The sequence below is a fragment of the Mirounga angustirostris genome, unplaced genomic scaffold (genome assembly GCF_029215605.1).
Source record: "Mirounga angustirostris isolate CCGP_5_RB_7025 unplaced genomic scaffold, mMirAng1.0.hap1 SCAF_5, whole genome shotgun sequence".
Classification (NCBI taxonomy): Eukaryota; Metazoa; Chordata; class Mammalia; order Carnivora; family Phocidae; genus Mirounga; species Mirounga angustirostris.
This window is the reverse complement of record NW_026991713.1, coordinates 33,134,446-33,154,720: the sequence shown is the minus strand read 5'-3', so window position 1 is coordinate 33,154,720 and position 20,275 is coordinate 33,134,446. Positions and strand designations below refer to the sequence as shown.

Genomic DNA, 20,275 nt, shown 5'->3' with positions numbered 1-20,275 from the left:
TCTTGGGAGCAGTAATGGCTTAGACCTGGATGTGATAATGGAGTAAGAAAAAGCATTTGGATTTGGAATACATATTGGTGGCAGACCTCCACCACAGGGGGTTTTGATAGCTTGGAAATGGTAGGGAGTGAGAAAAAATTGTAAATTGCTTCTAGTTTTTGATCTGTGCAATGTAGTGAATGATGGTTCCAATAACTTAAATGGAGAACACTAGAAGAGAAGGATATTTTTAGAATGGTGTTTGGAGGAGTTGAAAGTTTTGTTTTGGAGAATAAATTTGCTTAATGATCCTCCAAGTAGAGCTGCTGAGGATGTGACTGGATATATGATTTGGATAGTCAGAGATGCAATTTGGGAGGGTATTAGGGAATAGGTGGTGTTCAAAGCCATGATACTTATCAGGAACCCCAAGGAAAGAATCTAAATTGAAAAAAAATAATAAGACCAAGGAATACTAATAACATAAATCATTATGTTCCAAATTCAACATCTAATATCTTCTTAAGATAAAGAAAGAAAAAGTGTTTCACTAAATCTCCTCCTAGCAAATGGTAGCTCAGGTGCATCTGTTCTGTTTTGAGTGTTACAGGTGCTACAGAAATTTTCTTAGACTTTGTAACATTAAAAAAAAAGAGGTAAAATTTTTCTTTCAAGAAAAATTCATCTTATTTTTTACCCTAGACAATTACATTTTAATTTGTGAAAGTAAGAAAAATAAAAGAAGAAAGTTGTTAGGGACTTTTTTTTTTTTCTGTAATGCTTTCATTTTGGTCTTACTCTAAAAGGAAACTTATAAGGACAACTACTTGAGCATTACACATAGTGGGTAGTGGTTTTGTGAGCACCTCAATATTTTGATATGAGAAACAAGACTATATGATATGAGAAACAAGATTATAAGTGAGATCAACAGTAACTACAAGGTGCAGCATCCTTAGTTAAATATGGCAGTTCACTAACAAGTGGATTCCAGGCAAAGCTTGTGTTATAACTGGAGTTTAAGTTGCAAAATATGCTTTGACTACAAAAGTTCATCATCAATTTTTCCAAGTTAATTACCTATAAAGATGCAAGAGTAGAGACAGGAAGAGCCAAAGGGAAATGAGCTGGGAATTTACAGAGATTATGGGCAAGGCATGGTTACACATAGATCAAGAAATTGGGCATTTGGTTTACATTTACCTGAGTCTTCAATGTCTGGGTTATATGCATTTCATGTGTATGATAGTATATGTGGGTGTGGGTGTGCGCATGCACACAGCTATCCGTATGTCTAGAAAATGGACTTTAATTGAATGGAAAAATCAATTGAGTTTACAAAGAGATTGACATCATTGTTTGTTTAGATGAATCAGAGTTACAGTTCCAAACCAGAGACTCATTTAGAGGAATGGAGTAAACCCACAGTTTATCCTAAGCACTCAGCTGATCAATGCACATGATCCCAGGATGCTCTTCATAAGTAATTTTTAAAAGTTGACTTTCCCAGTCAGGGGGGGAAGGAATGACTAGAGCAAAGGCTGAGAAAACTGACTTAGTTAAAAGCTCACGTCAAATATTAAGACTAGTCGTCTTTATGACAAAGTCGTAAATAATTGAAATTGAAGTAGAGATGTGGCTGAAAGGAATGTTACAAATGGAAACATGGAAAAATATGTGAGAAATTTGAAATAATTAGGATTTCAGCTCAGTTTAGTAGATAGGCATTTAATCCTAATAGATTGTAAACCTTGCAAGAATACAATGAGGAGTTAAGAGTCCTTTCCTCTAGAAGGTCACAGTTGTAGAGGAGGAAAAAATGATTTTCCCTCTACACTTCTAGATTCTTGGCTGAGAAACCCTATAATAAAAGACAGGTTAACAGGAGAAAAACAAACAGAAGTTTAATAACATGCATACCGTCTGTATACATGGAGATATCCATGGGAGGTAACTCTCCAAAATGACTCAACCCTCCACCTTAAATGCCATCTCCTGCTAAAGACAAGAGAAGATATTGAGGTGGGTGAGGGAGCCAGGGATGGAAGGCTACCAAGAAAAGCACCATAGACAAATGTAAGGTTGCTGTGCAGATTTAAGTCCTTCTCCACTGGTAAGAGTTTCTAGAGATTTGGCCATTCCTCCTCTTCCTGGTACACAGAGGGAGACACCCTTACAAATGGGGATCTTCCCTATTAACATAAATATGTTTTACAAAAAGGTAACTCCTACATGGTTTTCAGAGCTCCTATGTCTACTGTTTCTTAAAAATAACCATTTCAAGAGAATCAATACACCAAAGAGCATATTTTGGGGTGGCAAATTCTGCTCTCTTTCCCAGTTTGCCACAAATAGATGAGCATTTAGCAGAAACTGGGAGGAGTAGAAGTAGATGAAACTACTTTCGGAATTCAAACTTGGAAAGGTTTACTTTTACAGTCTTTTAAAAAATGAGAGATGATATCAGAAATGAGAGACATGGAAACCAACGGGAAGATGGAGGGCAGATTCCAGACGGTAGAAACCCCACAGGTGAAGTTTTAGGTATTAAAGTATTAAAAAGCTGGAGAGCCTGGGAAGCTGTTAATGGGGATGACGGAGCCACCAAAGGGACAGGAAGAAATCGACTGGAAAGGAAGAACTCATCAAGTTGCTTCTGAGATTTCCCATCTCCAAACTAAATAAGTCCACAGACCACTCTTTCCAAATGCCAATCTTACAGGCATTTCTGTTGCCTATTTCAAGTAATTACCTAATAAAGGTCTGACTAAATTCACAGTAGAAGCTCTGAAGTCTATGTAGATAGGGATGTTGCAGTCTATAGGTACCCAGAATACACCTATTTAGATGGATAAATAGATAAAGCTATTTGGAGTTAGCCACTCTATGGTGACCTCAAACTGGAAGGCCAACACATGAAGATTATCAAAGGGTGATAGTCAAACTCTGTATTACTTATTTTATGGGCTAAATAAATGCTAGCAGGATTTTAGGCAAAGCCTTTAAAGTAAAAAGTTTACCCATCTCCATAGGAAAGCACCTGAAATACTGCTTTAAAGGCATCATTTGGGTATTTCCTAGAGTACTTTTTTTTTTTTTTAAAGATTTTATTTACTTATTTGAGACAGAGAGAATGAGAGAGAGCACATGAGAGGGGGGAGGGTCAGAGGGAGAAGCAGACTCCCTGCCGAGCAGGGAGCCCGATGCGGGACTCGATCCCGGGACTCCAGGATCATGACCTGAGCCGAAGGCAGTCGCTTAACCAACTGAGCCACCCAGGCGCCCTCCTAGAGTACTTTTTAAAGGCAAATATCCACACATAGCCTACCCTCTGAAAACAAATCATTTAATTGGCTTTTCTATCACTTGAAGGCACCAGGGCTAAAAAGGAAAGGGGTAACAGATTTTTTAAAATACCAGTAGAGATCAGATAAAGTTTATCTATATCATAATTTTACCACAAAAATTACACATCTTTTTTTTTTCTCCCTAGAAGAAAAATGGTGTCTAGCATCTATTTGATTTTGGATCATTTGACATTAGTTAACACATTTTCCCCCAAAACTTTCCAATTTATTATATATTTAAAACAATTCTCACATTTACAGCTAATATTCAAGTGATATTTCGTCAACATTTCCTTGAGCTTTATTTATTAATCACTTGAGGAGAATAGGAATCACACTTCCTCTTTACTAGTAGGCTATCACACATTTTTAAAGATTATTCTTTGTATTTGCAATCCAAAAGCAGATAAAGCAACTAATTTAAATGTCGCACAAAGAATATAAAGTTCCTCTATTTTTTTTCATAAAGTGGCTTTAAAAGGATTCTGTCACAAAGATAGTGAGAAGAAAGTAAATATAATCCTCAGAATTCTAATTAAGTGAAAATAAAGCCTTTCAAACCTCTGTTGCGCCCTCGTGTGGTAGGAAAGCAAATGTTTAGCAGTATATATTTCACATTTCTTTGCCAATTAATGACCCTTCGTATAAAATTTTCTCCAAGGGAGTCATGTTCAGTATTACGTTGTACATTAAGTTCGTAAAACAAACTAAAAGTAAGAAAAATATCCGTTGTTAAATTTCTGAACATCAAATTATAAAAATGATTCCTTGCTGTTTTAAACAATTACTGTTTGGAATTAAACCATTTCCTTAAGTTTAAAGTAAAATAGAGAAGTTAATCACATACAATATACCATAAAATATAAATCAACTCTCTATAGAAAATAATCCAGGTTTTTCTCTATTGTTATTACATGACTGATATATTTAAAAGTGAAAAAGTCTCAGATACTTTTACCTTCAAATATTCACATTCCTAATAGCATCCCCTTTTCAGATCACTCCGTGTATCCTGAAATACTTAATACAAGAAGAAAGCTTCATTCCAAAAGATATTTTGAGCAATTTTTTTTCTGAGAACCCAGAGATGAAATGAGTATCATTGTAATTTATAAAATATGATGCAAAGACATTGTCTTAGAAATCTGACTTTGGTGGATGGTGATTGTTTAGGATTGTTTCCTTTCCAAAAGAACAATTTCATTTTTATGACTATAACAGGAGAAAAAAATTGATGCAATGGTGAAAACCAGTGAGAAGGGCATTATAAAAAGAATAGGATATAACACCAATGAATCTAAAAGGAGCAGAGCAATACAGAGAGAAAAGAGTAAAGTATCAGAAAACCTCAGGGATATAATAATATGTATTTCCACATAAATAATTTATAGTTGGATTTCATAAACATGACATTGTTTTTGTAAGACATTTAACCAAAAGTCAGCATACATAATTCAGTCATTTTCCCAGTTACTTAAAATAAAAACTTTCCAATTTGTTAAGAAATAACGTCCTATTCCTTAGAGCTACTAGTCTTTTGTTTTGTTTTGTTTTCTTCCTTTTTTTTTTTTTGCTTAATCCCTATACCTTAACTGATTCTCTGATTATCTTCCACTTTCTTCCTTCTTCTAGTATTCATTATCTAAAACCTGTATTTGTCCCTAAACCACAAAACATTTGCTCACAAGTGTGGGTTATCAGAAAAGAACCCCAACTCTTTAAGACTTCCAAAGCTTAAGAATTATTGATTTCATGCATTCATCCTGGAGACTTTGCTTATATTAGAAGTAACAGAGCTCATGCTTGACAAAATCAAAATGACAACTTCTTGGAGTCAGAAATGAGAGGAAATGGGGAAAGAGAGGCACTGTAAATTTTTTGTTTTTTTCCCAGTGTGCTCTATATGGAATTGCTTTTGAATGATTCCTGTGCGTCAGAAATCCGGAGCAACAGTGGCAATTAGGGTAGATGTCACGCTTTCATCTGAAGTTCAGAAGTGGGGGAGGAGAGTGGGGGGACAAAGGAAAAGGGGAGGAGGAAGTGGAGAGAGGAGAGGAGGGATAGAGATGAAGGAGGGCACATCCAGAAAAGATAATCCTTGTGCTATCATGACATCATCTTTCTGCATGTATATATAGGGAATGGCCAAAGCATCTCTCATAGTTCACTTTCCAAGTCAGCTGAAGGCAAGAGGAAGCGCTAGAGAAAGCCCTCTTCGGTGTGTCTGTGACGTTTATGGACTTGGCTTGCTAGAGGGCTCAAGGAGATGATAGCAGGAATGAAAATCCAGCTGGCATGCATGATACTTCTGGCTTTCAGCTCTTGGAGTCTGTGCTCAGGTAAGCTCAGCTGCATTTCACAGTTCCCTGAGGTGATTTTTTTCTTTTTTTGCACTATACTGCTACTTATGTTAATTCATCCAGGGAGAAGAGTTTTTCCTTTATTCTGGATTTGCTTTTTAGAGATAGAAACTGAATATATTATTTCTCTGTCTTTATGATTACAAGAACTGAAAGATTTCATTTCTCTTTTTAAATCTGCAAGGTAATAAAAGAGATTTCAATGAAACATTTCATGCCCTCCCCTTGGAATGTAGCCACCAGAGTAGAAAAAACTGTGGACAACTTAAATTAGCCTGGTCAAAATCTGATGAGAAGTGTAGCTGCATTACCTGTCAAAGTGAGAACCCATAGTTAAAACCCATTCCATTGAAAATGCTTTTTCTCATCCTCAGTCATTCTTTTAGGAAGCAGTGGCTTCTCCCTCCCCCAATTATTTTCTTAACTATGTGTGTATGTTAAGATAAAGTGAAAACTGATGTTTAATGAATAAATGAATGAACCATTATTTATTGAAAATCATTTCTAAAAAATATAAAAATATTCCAAGTACTGTTAGATAATACATTTTGTATAGTCTTTCTATGTGACAAATAAGCATACAATTAATTTAATTTTTTGCATGTTGTTTAAGTTCATGCAAAATGTAACTGGAAAATTGGTATAGTTACATTAATGGAAATTATTTACCTATAGAGTGTTTTGCATGTGATAATTAAGAAGCCGTGTATTGCTAAATATCTACCAATAACTTATCTTGAAAATAAGACTTAAATTTAAAAGAGTAACATGTAATGTTATAATATTGCAATATCACATCAAAGTGGGGAAAAAGAATAGGGGATATATGCAGCAAAAATCATTTAGCCTGTTGTATACCTTTATATTTTAGTAATATGACATTGAAATATTTAATTCAAACTCCTGTTATGATTTTATTTTAATTATGAAATTAAAACTAGCAGAAGACATAAATGTTACCTTGCAAAATTTTTAATTTATTTTAATCATGAGAAAAAGATCTTGAGCTTCTAACTTTGCAAAATTTTTAATGATATAAATACCAAATTTTCTACAATTATGATTTTGTCTATTACATGATGTTAAAGGTATATTTAGAGTATATGAGAAAAATTAGACTATTGATTAAACACTGTGTTTATTAACTCTTGGAGCTTCTTGCTGTGATCAGCCAGAATTTGTAGGGATTTTGATATACATTTTTCATAAATGGCTAAAGGAATTTGCCATTCCCTTGAGAAACAGACTGGCCTTGAACAAATAGGGCAAAAAGAGCTCTGGTGTAACTTAGGTCCTGGATACAATTTAACAAGTGGTTACTCTAAGTGTGACACTTCTTTTCAAAAACAGTGTGTACTGCAAGGAAGATAGTCATTTTAACATCTGCTTTGTTTTATGACAGATCAGTGAGTATGAATTAAGTCATGTAATTATGATGTTCTATAACTTTATTTCTATTACTTACAGTATTTTCTAAAGTTTTCTTCTCTGCAATATATTCACTAGGGGAAACTGGAAAGGATATCCTAATAAAAGTCAGAAGTCCATTTTCAACACAATTACACATGTATTGATGGACAACCCCATTTTGGCTTAACCAATTCGCTTAATAGCCTGTGATAAAATAGCTAAATACACATAATTCTAAATTCTTATTTAAAGTAGAAAAGCAAATCTTTCCAAGTGTTTTGTAAAATAGCATCTCAAGTTCACTAAATCTCAGTGTCTTTCTTTTTCTAAAATGATCAGTAATAATTCCCCTTGGTTTTGAAAAACATTTTGTACACATCTTTTCATTATGTTGTTTTAAAAATATCAGTATGCATATATTCTATATATATAAACTATTGCTGGTAAAAATTAACCAGCATTTTTTATGAAATCTCTACTATATGATATAATCAGTTTTTTTTTTTTTTAATACCGAGATTCAGAGATTAAACAACTCCAATACGTCAATAGCTTTTTTGGTATGTAATCATGTGTTTATTTTCTTAGGAGTGTTTTTATTATTCTAGCTGCCTGTTAGCCCAAAATAAAACCATAATTATTTTTTTCTGAATATTATTTTAAGGATAATAAGTGCATAGAAAAACAATAAGCTTCTAAGACTAAATTTTTTTGAGGTTAATCTAAAATCTGTAGGTTACAATATAATTATTTGATATATGATTATATAGTAAACATGTGGTTTTGATTTCACTCAGATTCAGAAGAGGAAATGAAAGCATTAGAAGCAGATTTATTGACCAATATGCATACATCAAAGGTAACTTTTTCTTTTCTTTAACCAAGGACTGAAGAACATATAAGCTCTCATTATAAACATGGTGTCTTTTTCCTATAGTTAATAACTTCCCGTCAAGACTGAAAAGTTCATCAAGAGGCATTTCCTTTCTCGGGAAACTTTTCCTTGAGTTCAAAGGAGTTAAGGGTGTTGATGCAAAAGGGAACGAAATTATAGTGACTATCAATCAGCATATTGCAACTTTAATTAGGTAGTCACACATTATTTATGTGGAGATGAAAATGTATTTAAAGGAATCCTGTTTCCATTCGTATCACATCGTGTATGGCAAAAGGTATGCCTCAAGTTAAATCCATTCAGGAAAACGAAGTTGACATTTTGGTTATATTGGGAAGAGTAAAATGGAGTTCTAAATTAAAAATGAAAGTTCATGACAATTTGTGAAATAAATGTGGTAGAAACTAAAGAGCAGTAGACTGCAAACAGAAGCTTGGAGATCTAATCCTCCAACTGTGAATTTATGAACTACTTGATCTTAAGCAAGGGGTTTCGTTAACATCGCTTGCCGTCGTTTCCTTATTTTTTTTTTTAAAGATTTTATTTATTTATTCATGAGAGACAGAGAGAGAGAGAGAGAGAGACAGAGGCAGAGGGAGAAGCAGACTCCCTGCGGAGCAGGGAGCCCGATGTGGGACTCTATCCCAGGACTCCAGGATCATGACCTGAGCTGAAGACAATCGCTTAACCAACTGAGCCACCCAGGCGCCCCCGTTTCCTTATTTTTAACGCTGGGGTTGGGGCTAGATTTACATTCTCCCTATAACAGAAGTATCATCTACACTTGTTTATGGTTTTTATGGAACCAAGTGAAATTTTGTATACCCGTACCTGTTATTTCTCTGTTGGTGTCTTGAGAACAAGAGTCCTAGATCCCAACCTGTACCTAGGAATAAAACACAATTAGAAAACACCTGATTACCGAGCTACCACACAGTATTGATTTAGCCAGGGTGAGTCGATCAGTGTGTATCTAAATGCAGGAATAGAAAAAGTGTTCCCAACCGAAAGATGTTTCTCAAAGAAAAATAAATTTTGAGTTGAGGCAGACCCTTGGTACAATTACTATTATAAGCACTGAGATATCAATGCAAAGGATTCAACAGATGTTATAGTAAGAAAGTCAGTGCTCAAAACTCCTGTCTAATTTTTGAAGCAATACTCCAACTCAGGTCCTGTCACCTCACGTTTCTCTTCCCTAATTGGATAAGCATGTTCTAGGTACAACAATCCCTATTATATTTGTAGAATTATCTTTGATAGTGGGTTTGAAGGGGAAATATCCATTTCTTGTCTGTATTTGAGAATATAAGACATCATTATCTGAAAGCTAACAAAGATATGTCGTCTACTATGATCCTTAAAAGACATTTGGGGAAAATTCGAGTGCATATATTTTTACCATTGCCCAGATCTACAAAAGTTGAATGGATTGAAACCAATTTTTTTCATAATTTGGTAGGCTTCATATCAGGAAAGATCAAATTTAGTTTAGTCATTAAAACTCAATAACCAAATAATAACCTTAAGATAATGGATCCCTTGTTTAATACTCAGTCTGAATAGCAATGGTGACAATTACCTCAACTCACAAATAGGAAGACAAGTAAAGCCAATAGTCTATGTTTAAAAATGGGGCAGATTGGAATGCCTTAGCTTCTCAGTAGAGATTTTACTCCTATAATTCTAAGTTTACATTGATACATAAAACTCCTAAATAATCTCTAAAATGTAGTATAGTTTGGGAAGTGTTAGTTACTTTGTGAAAGCGTGGAAGTAGAATTATGATTCCTTCTCTAGAGTTACAAGGGAAAAACAATTCCAGTTTATGGAGTGGTTTAGTTTTTCTCTTAAAAGAAATACATAAAAATATCGGCACAATAATTTTTTTCTTTTATTTAGTCTTGGAATATGTCTCGAAAACGCATCATGGAAAAAAACGGAATCGCATTGTCTCCTTTTAATTGAGAAAAGTAAAATACAGTCTATAATGAGAAAGCACCCAGAAGCATCATTATTTCAGTTTTGCTGCTAGGATGGGAACAGAAAGCTCAATTCATTCCTTATTTTTCACAAAACTACTATCGTTTATTTTTCTTTGACTCAGTTGATTTTTGGTGTGAGTAGAGTTCTATGCAAATGAAAACTCCAAACTTACGATCATTTTAACTAAATTACCACATTTAAAAATTTAAAAGAATAGTATTTGATACTGGTAGAACTCCATTATTAAAAGCTTCAGAAAGCTTCAGGTTTCTTCTTTCCATTTTAAAGGTAAAATATGTGAGCAATTTCAATTTTAAAGTAAAGCTATTTAGACTACTTTGGGAAATGCTAATGGCAAATTTTACTTAAGCAACAGAAGGTCAAGAGAGAGTTCATAGCTTGAAAAAGGGAAGATATTTTTTTCTCACAATACAATTCTCTTTATTACCAGGGCTAGTACTTTCGTATTGTTCTATTAGGAAAGAGAACCTGGTATAGTATGTTTTCTTCAGGATCTCAAAAAGCTGCTACAATGTTGTAATTTTCTATGGTCAAACTTAATGCCTAGTATACAGTAAGAGTTTAATAAGTATTTCTGAACTAACAATGGGAATCTAGGATTCATTACTAACCCTCCCATTTTGTATTCAACTACGAAACTTCAGAGCTCCACCACAGATGGCTTAAATTATTTTCAATTCAGTGAAATGTTTGAATTCACAATTTGCTGACCTCATCTGAGTTCAATGTACAGGGAGTGAGTATTGGTCATATAGATTAGCTCCCATTTAATTAAGGTAACAAAAGTTCGACCAGAATCTTATTTAGTATTAAAAACTTAAATCAAGTAATGCTAAGTAAGAACCACAAATACTCTTGTTTTCCTTATCTTGCAAACAAGAAGAGATAATATTCTAAATTTCTTATCTATAGGCTTAGGTCTATTATAAACATTTGTATAAAATAGTTTGATAATTAAGAATGTTTATTATTAAAGAAAAATTATTCATGATGCCAGCTAAAGGTAGTATGGAAGACTTTAGCCAAGAGGGCTACTGAAATGGGGGTTTTGCAGAGATTGGCTCAATTCCAAATACAACTAGGGCAAGTGTGCATTTATAGCCGAGGCAGAGTGCGGCTCAGTAGATGCAATAAGAGGAAACATTAAGGCTAGAAGAATTCTTGCTAGAAGACACAACAGGATTCTGATATTAAGGACAGAAATGTGTTAAAGTATCTGATATTTGATCAGGTATCTAGGGTGATCAGATATCAAGGGTGAGAGGCATGTACGTGTGTAAATTGACTCAGCATGATTCTTGCTAAAACTGGACTAAGGAGACCAAGGACAGAGCCCAAAGTTGGGACCTCGTCAAGAAGGGGGCTCAGAGGAGCCTGATTCAAAGAAAGAGAGTCTTTGCCATTTTTTGAATGAAATAGTGAAACCTTATACAAAGTGTTCTCAAATGCAAGATTCCTACTTAGACATCCTTTAGTCAGTAGTGCTCTCTCTGCTGGGCTTCCTAGGTATGACAGGGACTAATGGGACCTTAAATAATTACTGAGTCATGTAGTTGACTACTTTAACTGGCAGAAGGAAACCAGATGATTAATTCAGTTTTCTCATCCAAAAAAGTAACCAGATAACACTAGTCCCAACAAATATTTTATGAATAAAGCATTCTGTGGTCAAATTAGTTTGGGAAACATTTGATACTATATTGACACCATTAAAAAGTTACAATGGGGCCCTGGCTGACTCAGTAGGTAGAGCATGCGACTCTTGATCTCGGGATTGTGAGCTTGAGCCCCACGTGGGGTGTAGAGATTACTTAAAAATAATAAAACATTTAAAAATACATAAATAAAATTAAAAGTTACAATGAATATTTGCAAGTTAAAAGCTCTGAGGATACCAAAGTTCAAGAAATCTTTAAATTTTCTTTAAATTCAAGTTTTCCAATTTACTTGACAGTAGAACTCTTGGAAAAACAGTGAGTGCAGAACTGGTGTTCTAAGGAGTACACTCGAGAAAACATTCAATTAGATGATCTATAAAGAGCTTTCAAAATGTAAAAATATGGTATTCCATTAATTGGCATGATATAAGGTGTTGCTGCCAGACAATGGAGTATGTCCTCTCCAAGTTTCCCATAGCAGAAAAGTTTAAGCCATGGCTGGATAACTGTATTCACGGGGTATAGCTGAAAGGATTTCCAAACTGATTAAAACCATCATATATTATATTATTATATATCATAATAATGTTTTCAAGTGAATATCTTTGTACTCAAATATTTGCATGTTCTTCAAATAAAATCTTAATCAAAGAGTGTGCACACTTTGAATTGTAATGCAAAACACCCTTTAAAAAGTTACAACAATCTACACCCAGACTAACAAATATTTAGAAGAGGAAGTGTCTGTCTCCTCATGTTCCTATAACTACACCAAATGAGTATGCCTATTCTTTTGAAAATCTTCTGATCTGGTGGTGACCAAGTTGAACATCTTTCCACATATTTCTTTTTTGAGGAGTGATTCTGACTTGTTCACTCATTTTACTTATCTAAAGTTTAAAATTTTTTAGTTTTTTTTTTAATTGGTGGATTCAACAGTTTCTTTTTGAAGAGCTCTCTCTACCTGTGTTAAGGATATTAACATTCAAAAAAAAAAAAGGATATTAACATTCTGGGGCAGCTTTTACAATATATCTTGCTTCTGATGTTGGTTCAGACTGTTAATTTTCCAGAGATGCTCTACATATTTATGTATTTAAAATTATCCTTTTCATTGTGGATTGCGGTTTGGATATTAGTTTAATAATACCTTTTTGGGTTTATAAAGCAAATTCTATATATTTAGACACTATTTTATTTTTACTCATATTTAACCCATCTGGATACTGTTAAACAATATGTCAAGAAAGTTATAACTAGATCTAAGTCCAGATTTCCTGGTAGCCACTTGTCCCAAGGATTTCAAATGCAAACTTTGCTATATGCTACACATTCATTTGTACTTGGACCAATTTTAGGATATTATTTCCTGTTGGGTTTAATGTTTACTCTTGCTCTATTAATTTACTCCTTTGATTACTGAGCCTTTCAGATACATTTCAACATCTGGTAAAATAAGTTCCTCCTCATTACCTTTTCATTTTTCTAAATATTCTTGGTTATTCTCACATATTCATACTTCCAAATTAACATTATAATTATTTTGCCAAATCCCCACCTCCAAATTCCAGTCTCCCCATGTTTTCCAAATTGGAACTTTGATTCAAAATTGCATTACAGGTGGGGAGTAATTCAGAGAGAATTGACATGTGATTTACTGTTTTTGAATCCTCCCATCATGGTTATGTGGTCATTCCCATCTATGTGTGTGTGTCTTTAGGAAAAATGTATGATTTTCTTCATCTATGCCGTTTGAAATTTTTGTTAATTTTTATTATTTTGCATTTTGGCTCTCCTAAGTCCTCATGTTTCCTCATTGATTGTTATTAGCACATAGGAAAGCTGTTGATGGTAATAGTGATTTTGGATAAGATCTTATTAAAAAATGGTAAGTCTAGAAAATATTATAATTTGCAAATAAATATATTGATCAACTATGATGCTGCCTATGAAAACTATCAAGGTGTGGAATGGATTAGTGATCTTACACTACTGTAATTGTCCAAATCTATTAGTATCATTGTAGTCCATGCTCCATTAGACACTAAGTTGAAGTATACCAAAGAGAATGGTAATTTTAGTGTTTTCATCTGTGATGTATACATATATTTGCATATTTATACTCATTATTATTTCTATTTTTTGCTTTGCTCATTTATGTGTGCTTGTGCGCATGTGTATAACTGTATTACATTTTTAAAAATAGAAATACATATAAAATATAATCAATTTGGTGATATAAAGTTACTAAATAAATCACAGTGTAATTATTAGGCTAGAGTAACAGTTAGGCCCTAAAATGTAATGACTTAGCACAATGGAAATTTATTTCTTATTCATATAATACAAGTTTTAACTACTATTTTTTTTAAATTTTAAGTACCTATTTTTTTCTATACTTCAGATCAGTAAAGCAAGCGTTTCTTCTTGGAAAATGACCCTGCTAAATGTTTGCAGTTTTGTAAATAACCTGAACAGCCATGCCGAGGAAACAGGAGAGTTTCGTGAAGAGGAGCTTATTACAAGAAGGAAATTTCCCACTGCCTTAGATGGCTTTAGCTTGGAAGCAATGCTGACAATATACCAGCTCCAAAAAATCTGTCACAGCAGGGCCTTTCAACAATGGGAGGTAAAGCAAAAACAAAATACGAATGCAATTATCGATATACTAGTTAACTTTCATTTGTACTGATTTTTTTTTTACCCTGATCATTATCATAACAGGAAGACTTACAAATATTAAAAAAGAATAAACCACGTGTTGATGTTAACATTCCTTCAGATCTTCAAATATTTGGAGCAAAATATTTTTTCTTTAATCTTAAAAGGGGGGTATATCTTAAGGCAGATTTGATCCACATGACTTTATTGTGCTTAAATGGATGGCATATTCAGGCAATTTTTGGTGGTGGCATGCCTACAAAATTTAAGGACTCAAAATGTTTTCTTAGAAACACCAAGTCATGTGTGTTTATAAACAAGCACAAAACACAAAAGGTTCCATTTGTATTTGAATATATTAGGCAAATAAAACTGGAAAAAATATATATATTCCTATTTCAATTGAATACATAGATTTCAGGTCTTTAGCATCTAAACTAGGTCCACCACAGCCAAGACATCCAAAATCCATTATACAAAAAGAACTACACTGAAGTAGGATAAAACAATTGTATTAAATACTAGTGAGTTACCGCCTTTGGTTTTGAAATATTTGTTTGAAGGGGGAAAAGAGAGATGAAAATGCTTTAAAGAAAAAAAATTAAAAATTTCCCAACAAGGGAACCATTTCTTTCGTATTAACCTCTAAGAGAAATTTGCTTAATGTTTTATATTTTGGGTTTACACCAACATTGGAAATCCGAGGGTGCCTTTCCTGCTAATATAGCGATCTCTATAAATGACTATCACAAAGATACCCTGTGGAAAAGAAGAAATGCAAAACAGAATTTCTAGTGTTTATTCTAACTTATAAGCAAAAAGATGTTTTCTAAATGAAAAACCAAAAAAACTAGTTTTAATTTTACTTGGTGGCCTACTCATCCCTTAATTCCGATTCCAGCTAAATAGCTTAGGTCTTTAAAATATTCTTTAAGTCAATAAAACTTGAAAAATGTTAATTTTAACATAGGGAAATGTCAGTTGTGTACTCTTTATGCAGGAATTAAAAACAACAATAACAACAACAACAACAACAACTCAATAAACTATGATACACACAAATCAGGCATACATAAAATTAGAACTTTTATTATTTTAAATGTTATGGAGTGATTTAAAAAATGATAATATCATTCAGAACATAATATGCATAATTACAGACTATGTTCACAGAGAAACATAAGATTAAGAAACTAGATTGTCTGACAATACCTGTTTTACCTTCTCTGAAACTGAATGCTGTGGGTTGAAATAAAGTACTTGGTGATACAATTCAATGCACATGCATTATAATTAAAAACTTAGTCTCCTCTTAGTATTTCTTATGACCCCAAAGTTTAGAAGACAATCACAAATACAAATACAATTCTTATCTTGAACATTTGTTTAAAAATTTCACACAAATTAAGTGCAAAATTCTGGGATGAATTCTTAAACATTTTCTGCTAGCTAAAATTTTTTATTCAGAACTGTATGAGAAAAAGGTGTTCAGAACTAATTTTAGAATGTGTCATATTCAATGAGATATTAGGTTAGATTCTACATGGAAATGAACTCCCTTAAGTTATTGAATTTGAACTTGCTTCTAATTATTAGGCACCACAATCTAAAGAGATCTTTACTACTTAAACAGAGCTTTCACATGTGTTAATTTCTACAACTAAGTTAGACAGAACAGGCATTCCTCTCTCTTTGATTAAGAAATGGATCTTTGGAATGGCTTTCAAGTCAAGTCAGTAATTAACCAAACAGAATACAAAATCCTATTGCCTTTTGAGGCCAAACTTGGCTTACTAAATTCAAAATTCTATATTTGCTGTGATTTATGATATATTTTCATAACATTTTCATCTATCATAAACTACAGCCTGAAAAATACTCATAGACTTATTGGGTGTGTTGCATCAGTTGGAGGTATTAGTGTCTGGCCTTGAACAGAGAGTCAGAAAAAACCATGTTCTCATCCTATTTCAGTCAGTTGATAGTCATCTGTCCTTGGACAAAACATTTAATTGCTTTAAACCTCATATAGCTCATCCACATGTGTCTTAATCTGAATAGCAAAAGAGATAAAATGTAGAAAAATACTCTGGAAGATGTCATGCATCTAAGTTTGATTTCTATTCTGCCTATCTTGCAGTTAATTCAGGAAGATGTTCTTGATGCTGGAAATGACAAAAATGAAAAGGAAGAAGTTATAAAGAGAAAAATCCCTTACATTCTGAAACGGCAGCTGTATGAGAATAAACCCAGAAGACCTTACATACTCAAAAGAGGTTCTTACTACTACTGAGAGGATAAATATTTCATTTACATGTGATTGTGATTGATCATCCTTTAATTAAATATCAAATTATATTTGTGTGGTAATGTGACAGAACACAATTATTGTGTCTCTTCTACAGTCATGGTTTATTGGTTGTGGTTTTTCTGCATTAATATAAATTGGACTAAATGTTTTAAAATAAATCTAGATCTTGAGCATGATAATGTGTTGTGTGTAATTGGAATAGATAGTAATTAAGTCACATATAGAATATCTTGTGATTTTGCAGAGCCCTTAATGGGTTATTTAAATAGTCAAAATGTTTGAAATTTAAACCAAATTATAAGGGATTACAACAGAGTCCTATGGCAAAGCCTAGCATAGATATCACTGACTCAAAACAAAGTTATAGTACTTCTTTTATTATTCGATTTTTTTTTTAATTGAGAGAATTACATGTTCTTTTGCAAGACTCACATAAATCTCTCAGATATGGGGAAGGTAATAGTGGTAAGATAGGATCATCTTAAAAGAATGATTAATAAACTATTGTTAATTATGCCTATCTTAATGAATGATCTTCAGCTGAATTTGTCTTTCCATTAAATAAACTTAATGGCTAATAAAAAGCAACACGTTTCTCCACAAATTTACTTCCATTAGAAGAGTTACCCTTTACAGACTTTTTTTCTCACACTTTGATCCAGTAAATGATAGCTTTATTTTTAATTTGACTGAAGAATTTATGTGACTAGTGTTTTTTCTAACTAGAAGAACATTTCTGAGGCAGAAGGAATACTTGAAATAATTCCTCATAAATTTCTTTTAAGACCATACTTACAGTCTCATAAGCCCTCACAGTCTATACATTCCACCATTAGCTGTGGCTTTTTAGATTCTCACTCTTAACAGAGGTCTAGGAAGACCTCTCCTCCAGGGCAGCAACCTAGTTCATAGTCACATATGAGAGAAGATATCAGGATTGAAGTTGTGGAATGAAGGAGGCTTCAGAACTCCATGTACTTTTGATAAGATTGCCCTACCCCTAGGCTAAATCCCACTCAGTAGGATATAACAACAGGGTAGTAGTCTCTGACTTTTTCTGGTAAAGCCATGACTTCTCATGACCACCACTCAACTGTCTTTCACCATCTCATCAGCTTCATGAAGTGCTCACAAAAAGTGCCCAAGGAGGGTGCCTGGTTGGCGCAGTTGGTCAGGCAGCTGACTTCTGATTTCGGCTCAGGTCATGATCTCAGGGTCATGAGATCGAGCCCCACATTGGGCTCTGCGCTGAGCCCAGAGTCCGCTTGAGATTGTCTCTTCCTCTGCCCCTCCCACCTGTGCTCTCTCTCTCTGAAATAAATAAATCTTAAAAAAAAAAAAAAGTCCGACTCCCTGATCCTAAGGCAAAAACTATTTCCTAGTGCTTATGAGTGTGTACTCTGGAATCAGAATGTCCAGATTCAACTCTACTTTTCACTAGTAACCCTGGACAACTTATTTAACCTGTTTCCTCAACTACAAAATGTGGATAATAATGGGATTTGGAGGGGGATAAAATGGTTTTATATATATAAAATGCCTAGAATGGAGCTTGAACATATTCATAATACACTATATTTGACATTCTTCCAGCCACTTTAATCTTATTTTCTTCTCTCTCTCTCAAAAACTACACAGCATAACACAATTTCATACTAACCTTCTGTTTTGAGCAACTACTGATCTCGTAATTACTTGCTTCATTCAATGTCCTTGAGGACTTCCATGTCCATGTGCAAGAGCCATCCAATAATCTCCCTTCTCAGTTCATGACATCTTCACTTCCAGTAATAAACATTTAATCCATTTCATCATCAATCACTTCATGGTCACACCATACAACTTTTTACTACCAATAAATTCAACCTCTTCAAAATCTCAATTGTAAGCACTCTGCTCTCTACATGTCATCTTCTCTTTCCAGTTCATATAACCTAACACTCTCATGCCAACTAATCCATTATTTCAACCTCCTTCACTCTTCACCTTCTACTCATGACCCCACTGTGTTTTTACTTGGCTTAGATTCTGTGGGCCAAAACTAAAATCACTCTCTTGTTACCCTGAACATCTTGACTTTCTATCTTATATGAGCCTGTGAAAACACCCACTTAGAGACTACATGTAGGTAGGAATGGTTAAGTTGGAGCCAATGGGATATCAAATGGGAAAAAAAAAAAAAAGTATTCAACTTGTGGGTCCTTTATAACTTAAACAGAAACCTCATTCCCTAAACTTTGACTTTTTCCTCATTTTTTGTGTCTTAAATATGAATTTATTTTAACCACACAAAGAATATCATTTTCTTGAGGATGGCATTGATTGATAGAGCTTACACCTTAAACAACTTCATGGAAAAAAGCTGCCTCACCATCCTGGGCCAACCAGACCATTACTTGAAAGAGAAATGCATTTTAAGTTACTTAAAACACTATACGTTTTAACCTGGTTGATACAACATCTCAACCCTTATTTTAATTGTTACGGTCTTTTGCTGGCCTTCTCAGGGTTTATTTCTTCAGATCATCCAGATCTCTGCACATATGATATGTACAATGAGACCTTTTCTTAACATCCTGTCTTAAATAACCTTCGTTCATGAGTCAGTGTCTCCATTTAACTTGCTCTATTTTTTTGAACATTTGAAAAAGAAAAACAAAACAGAACAGTCACTGAGAGCCATTAGCTGGGAGTTGGCCTGGCACCACTAGAGCTAGGCCACAGATTTCTCCTGTTAAACATGAATAATTCCATTGAACTAAGACTTTAGACAAGGTCACTAACTGTGATGGCAAAAGACAATCAACAAACCCACTCTGAGCAAATCATGTCTGAGCAAAACAAAAACAAGAACACTGTAAACCACAAAAATGATCAGACATCCACCCTCCTTTCCCACATAATTTGAGTGGCCACTGCTTCTTAACCAACTATTGCTTTAATTCTTCTCTGTTCTTCCACTTCGTAGATAAAAACTATTATAACACCCAAAAAAATTGCCCTCTTTTTTTTTTTTTTTTCGGAATCACCTTCACATTCTGAAAACACCCAAACCAGAGCAAAACCACACTTCTGGAATATTCCCCAAAGCACCTAACACAAGCTCAAGTCCTGTAAAAGGCCCCTACTTAAACCCCCTTAATGAGAAACCACATGATTTCGCAAATAATGAGATATCCAGTATCAGTAAACCCAACTTCATGTGAGGATATTTCCAGTGGTCTTCAGCTGGAGGACATCGGCACAAGACATAGGATAACTTGGAATTACATACTCATTTATTTATTTACTTATTTATAGTCTATCACTCCTACTAGAATTTGTAGGCTCTGAGGACAGGGATTTTATCTTTCCTATTCATCATTGAATCCCCAAGGTTGAGCATAAGGCCTGGTAGATGTCAGCAAGGATTGATTTCATGAATGAATAAATTAGCAGCAATAGGGCACTTTTTGTTATAACAATAAGGTTTAGACATAGTGTCTACAGATTTTGAAGCCCTACCTTAAAGATTACATTTCATAAGGATGGGTTTGAGCACAGGTATCTACAAGAGGTACCTGGTCTTAAATGAAGCAACAGAGAATCTGAGATGTTGAAGCTCACTTCCACTTACAATGACAGCCCGGGGACCTTATCTCTCATTT

At 33.9% G+C, this 20,275-nt stretch overlaps 1 protein-coding gene across 1 annotated transcript; it reads left to right on the top strand.

Moving 5' to 3' along the window:
* The first annotated feature begins 5,402 nt into the window (after positions 1 to 5,402).
* Positions 5,403 to 17,131, top strand: NTS (neurotensin). Its single transcript, XM_045867274.3, has 4 exons — positions 5,403 to 5,665; positions 7,894 to 7,955; positions 14,061 to 14,285; positions 16,458 to 17,131. Exons 1-4 carry the CDS (start codon positions 5,593 to 5,595, stop codon positions 16,608 to 16,610), a joined length of 513 nt encoding a protein of 170 aa, XP_045723230.1. The 5' UTR covers positions 5,403 to 5,592; the 3' UTR covers positions 16,611 to 17,131.
* The last annotated feature ends 3,144 nt before the right edge of the window (positions 17,132 to 20,275 follow it).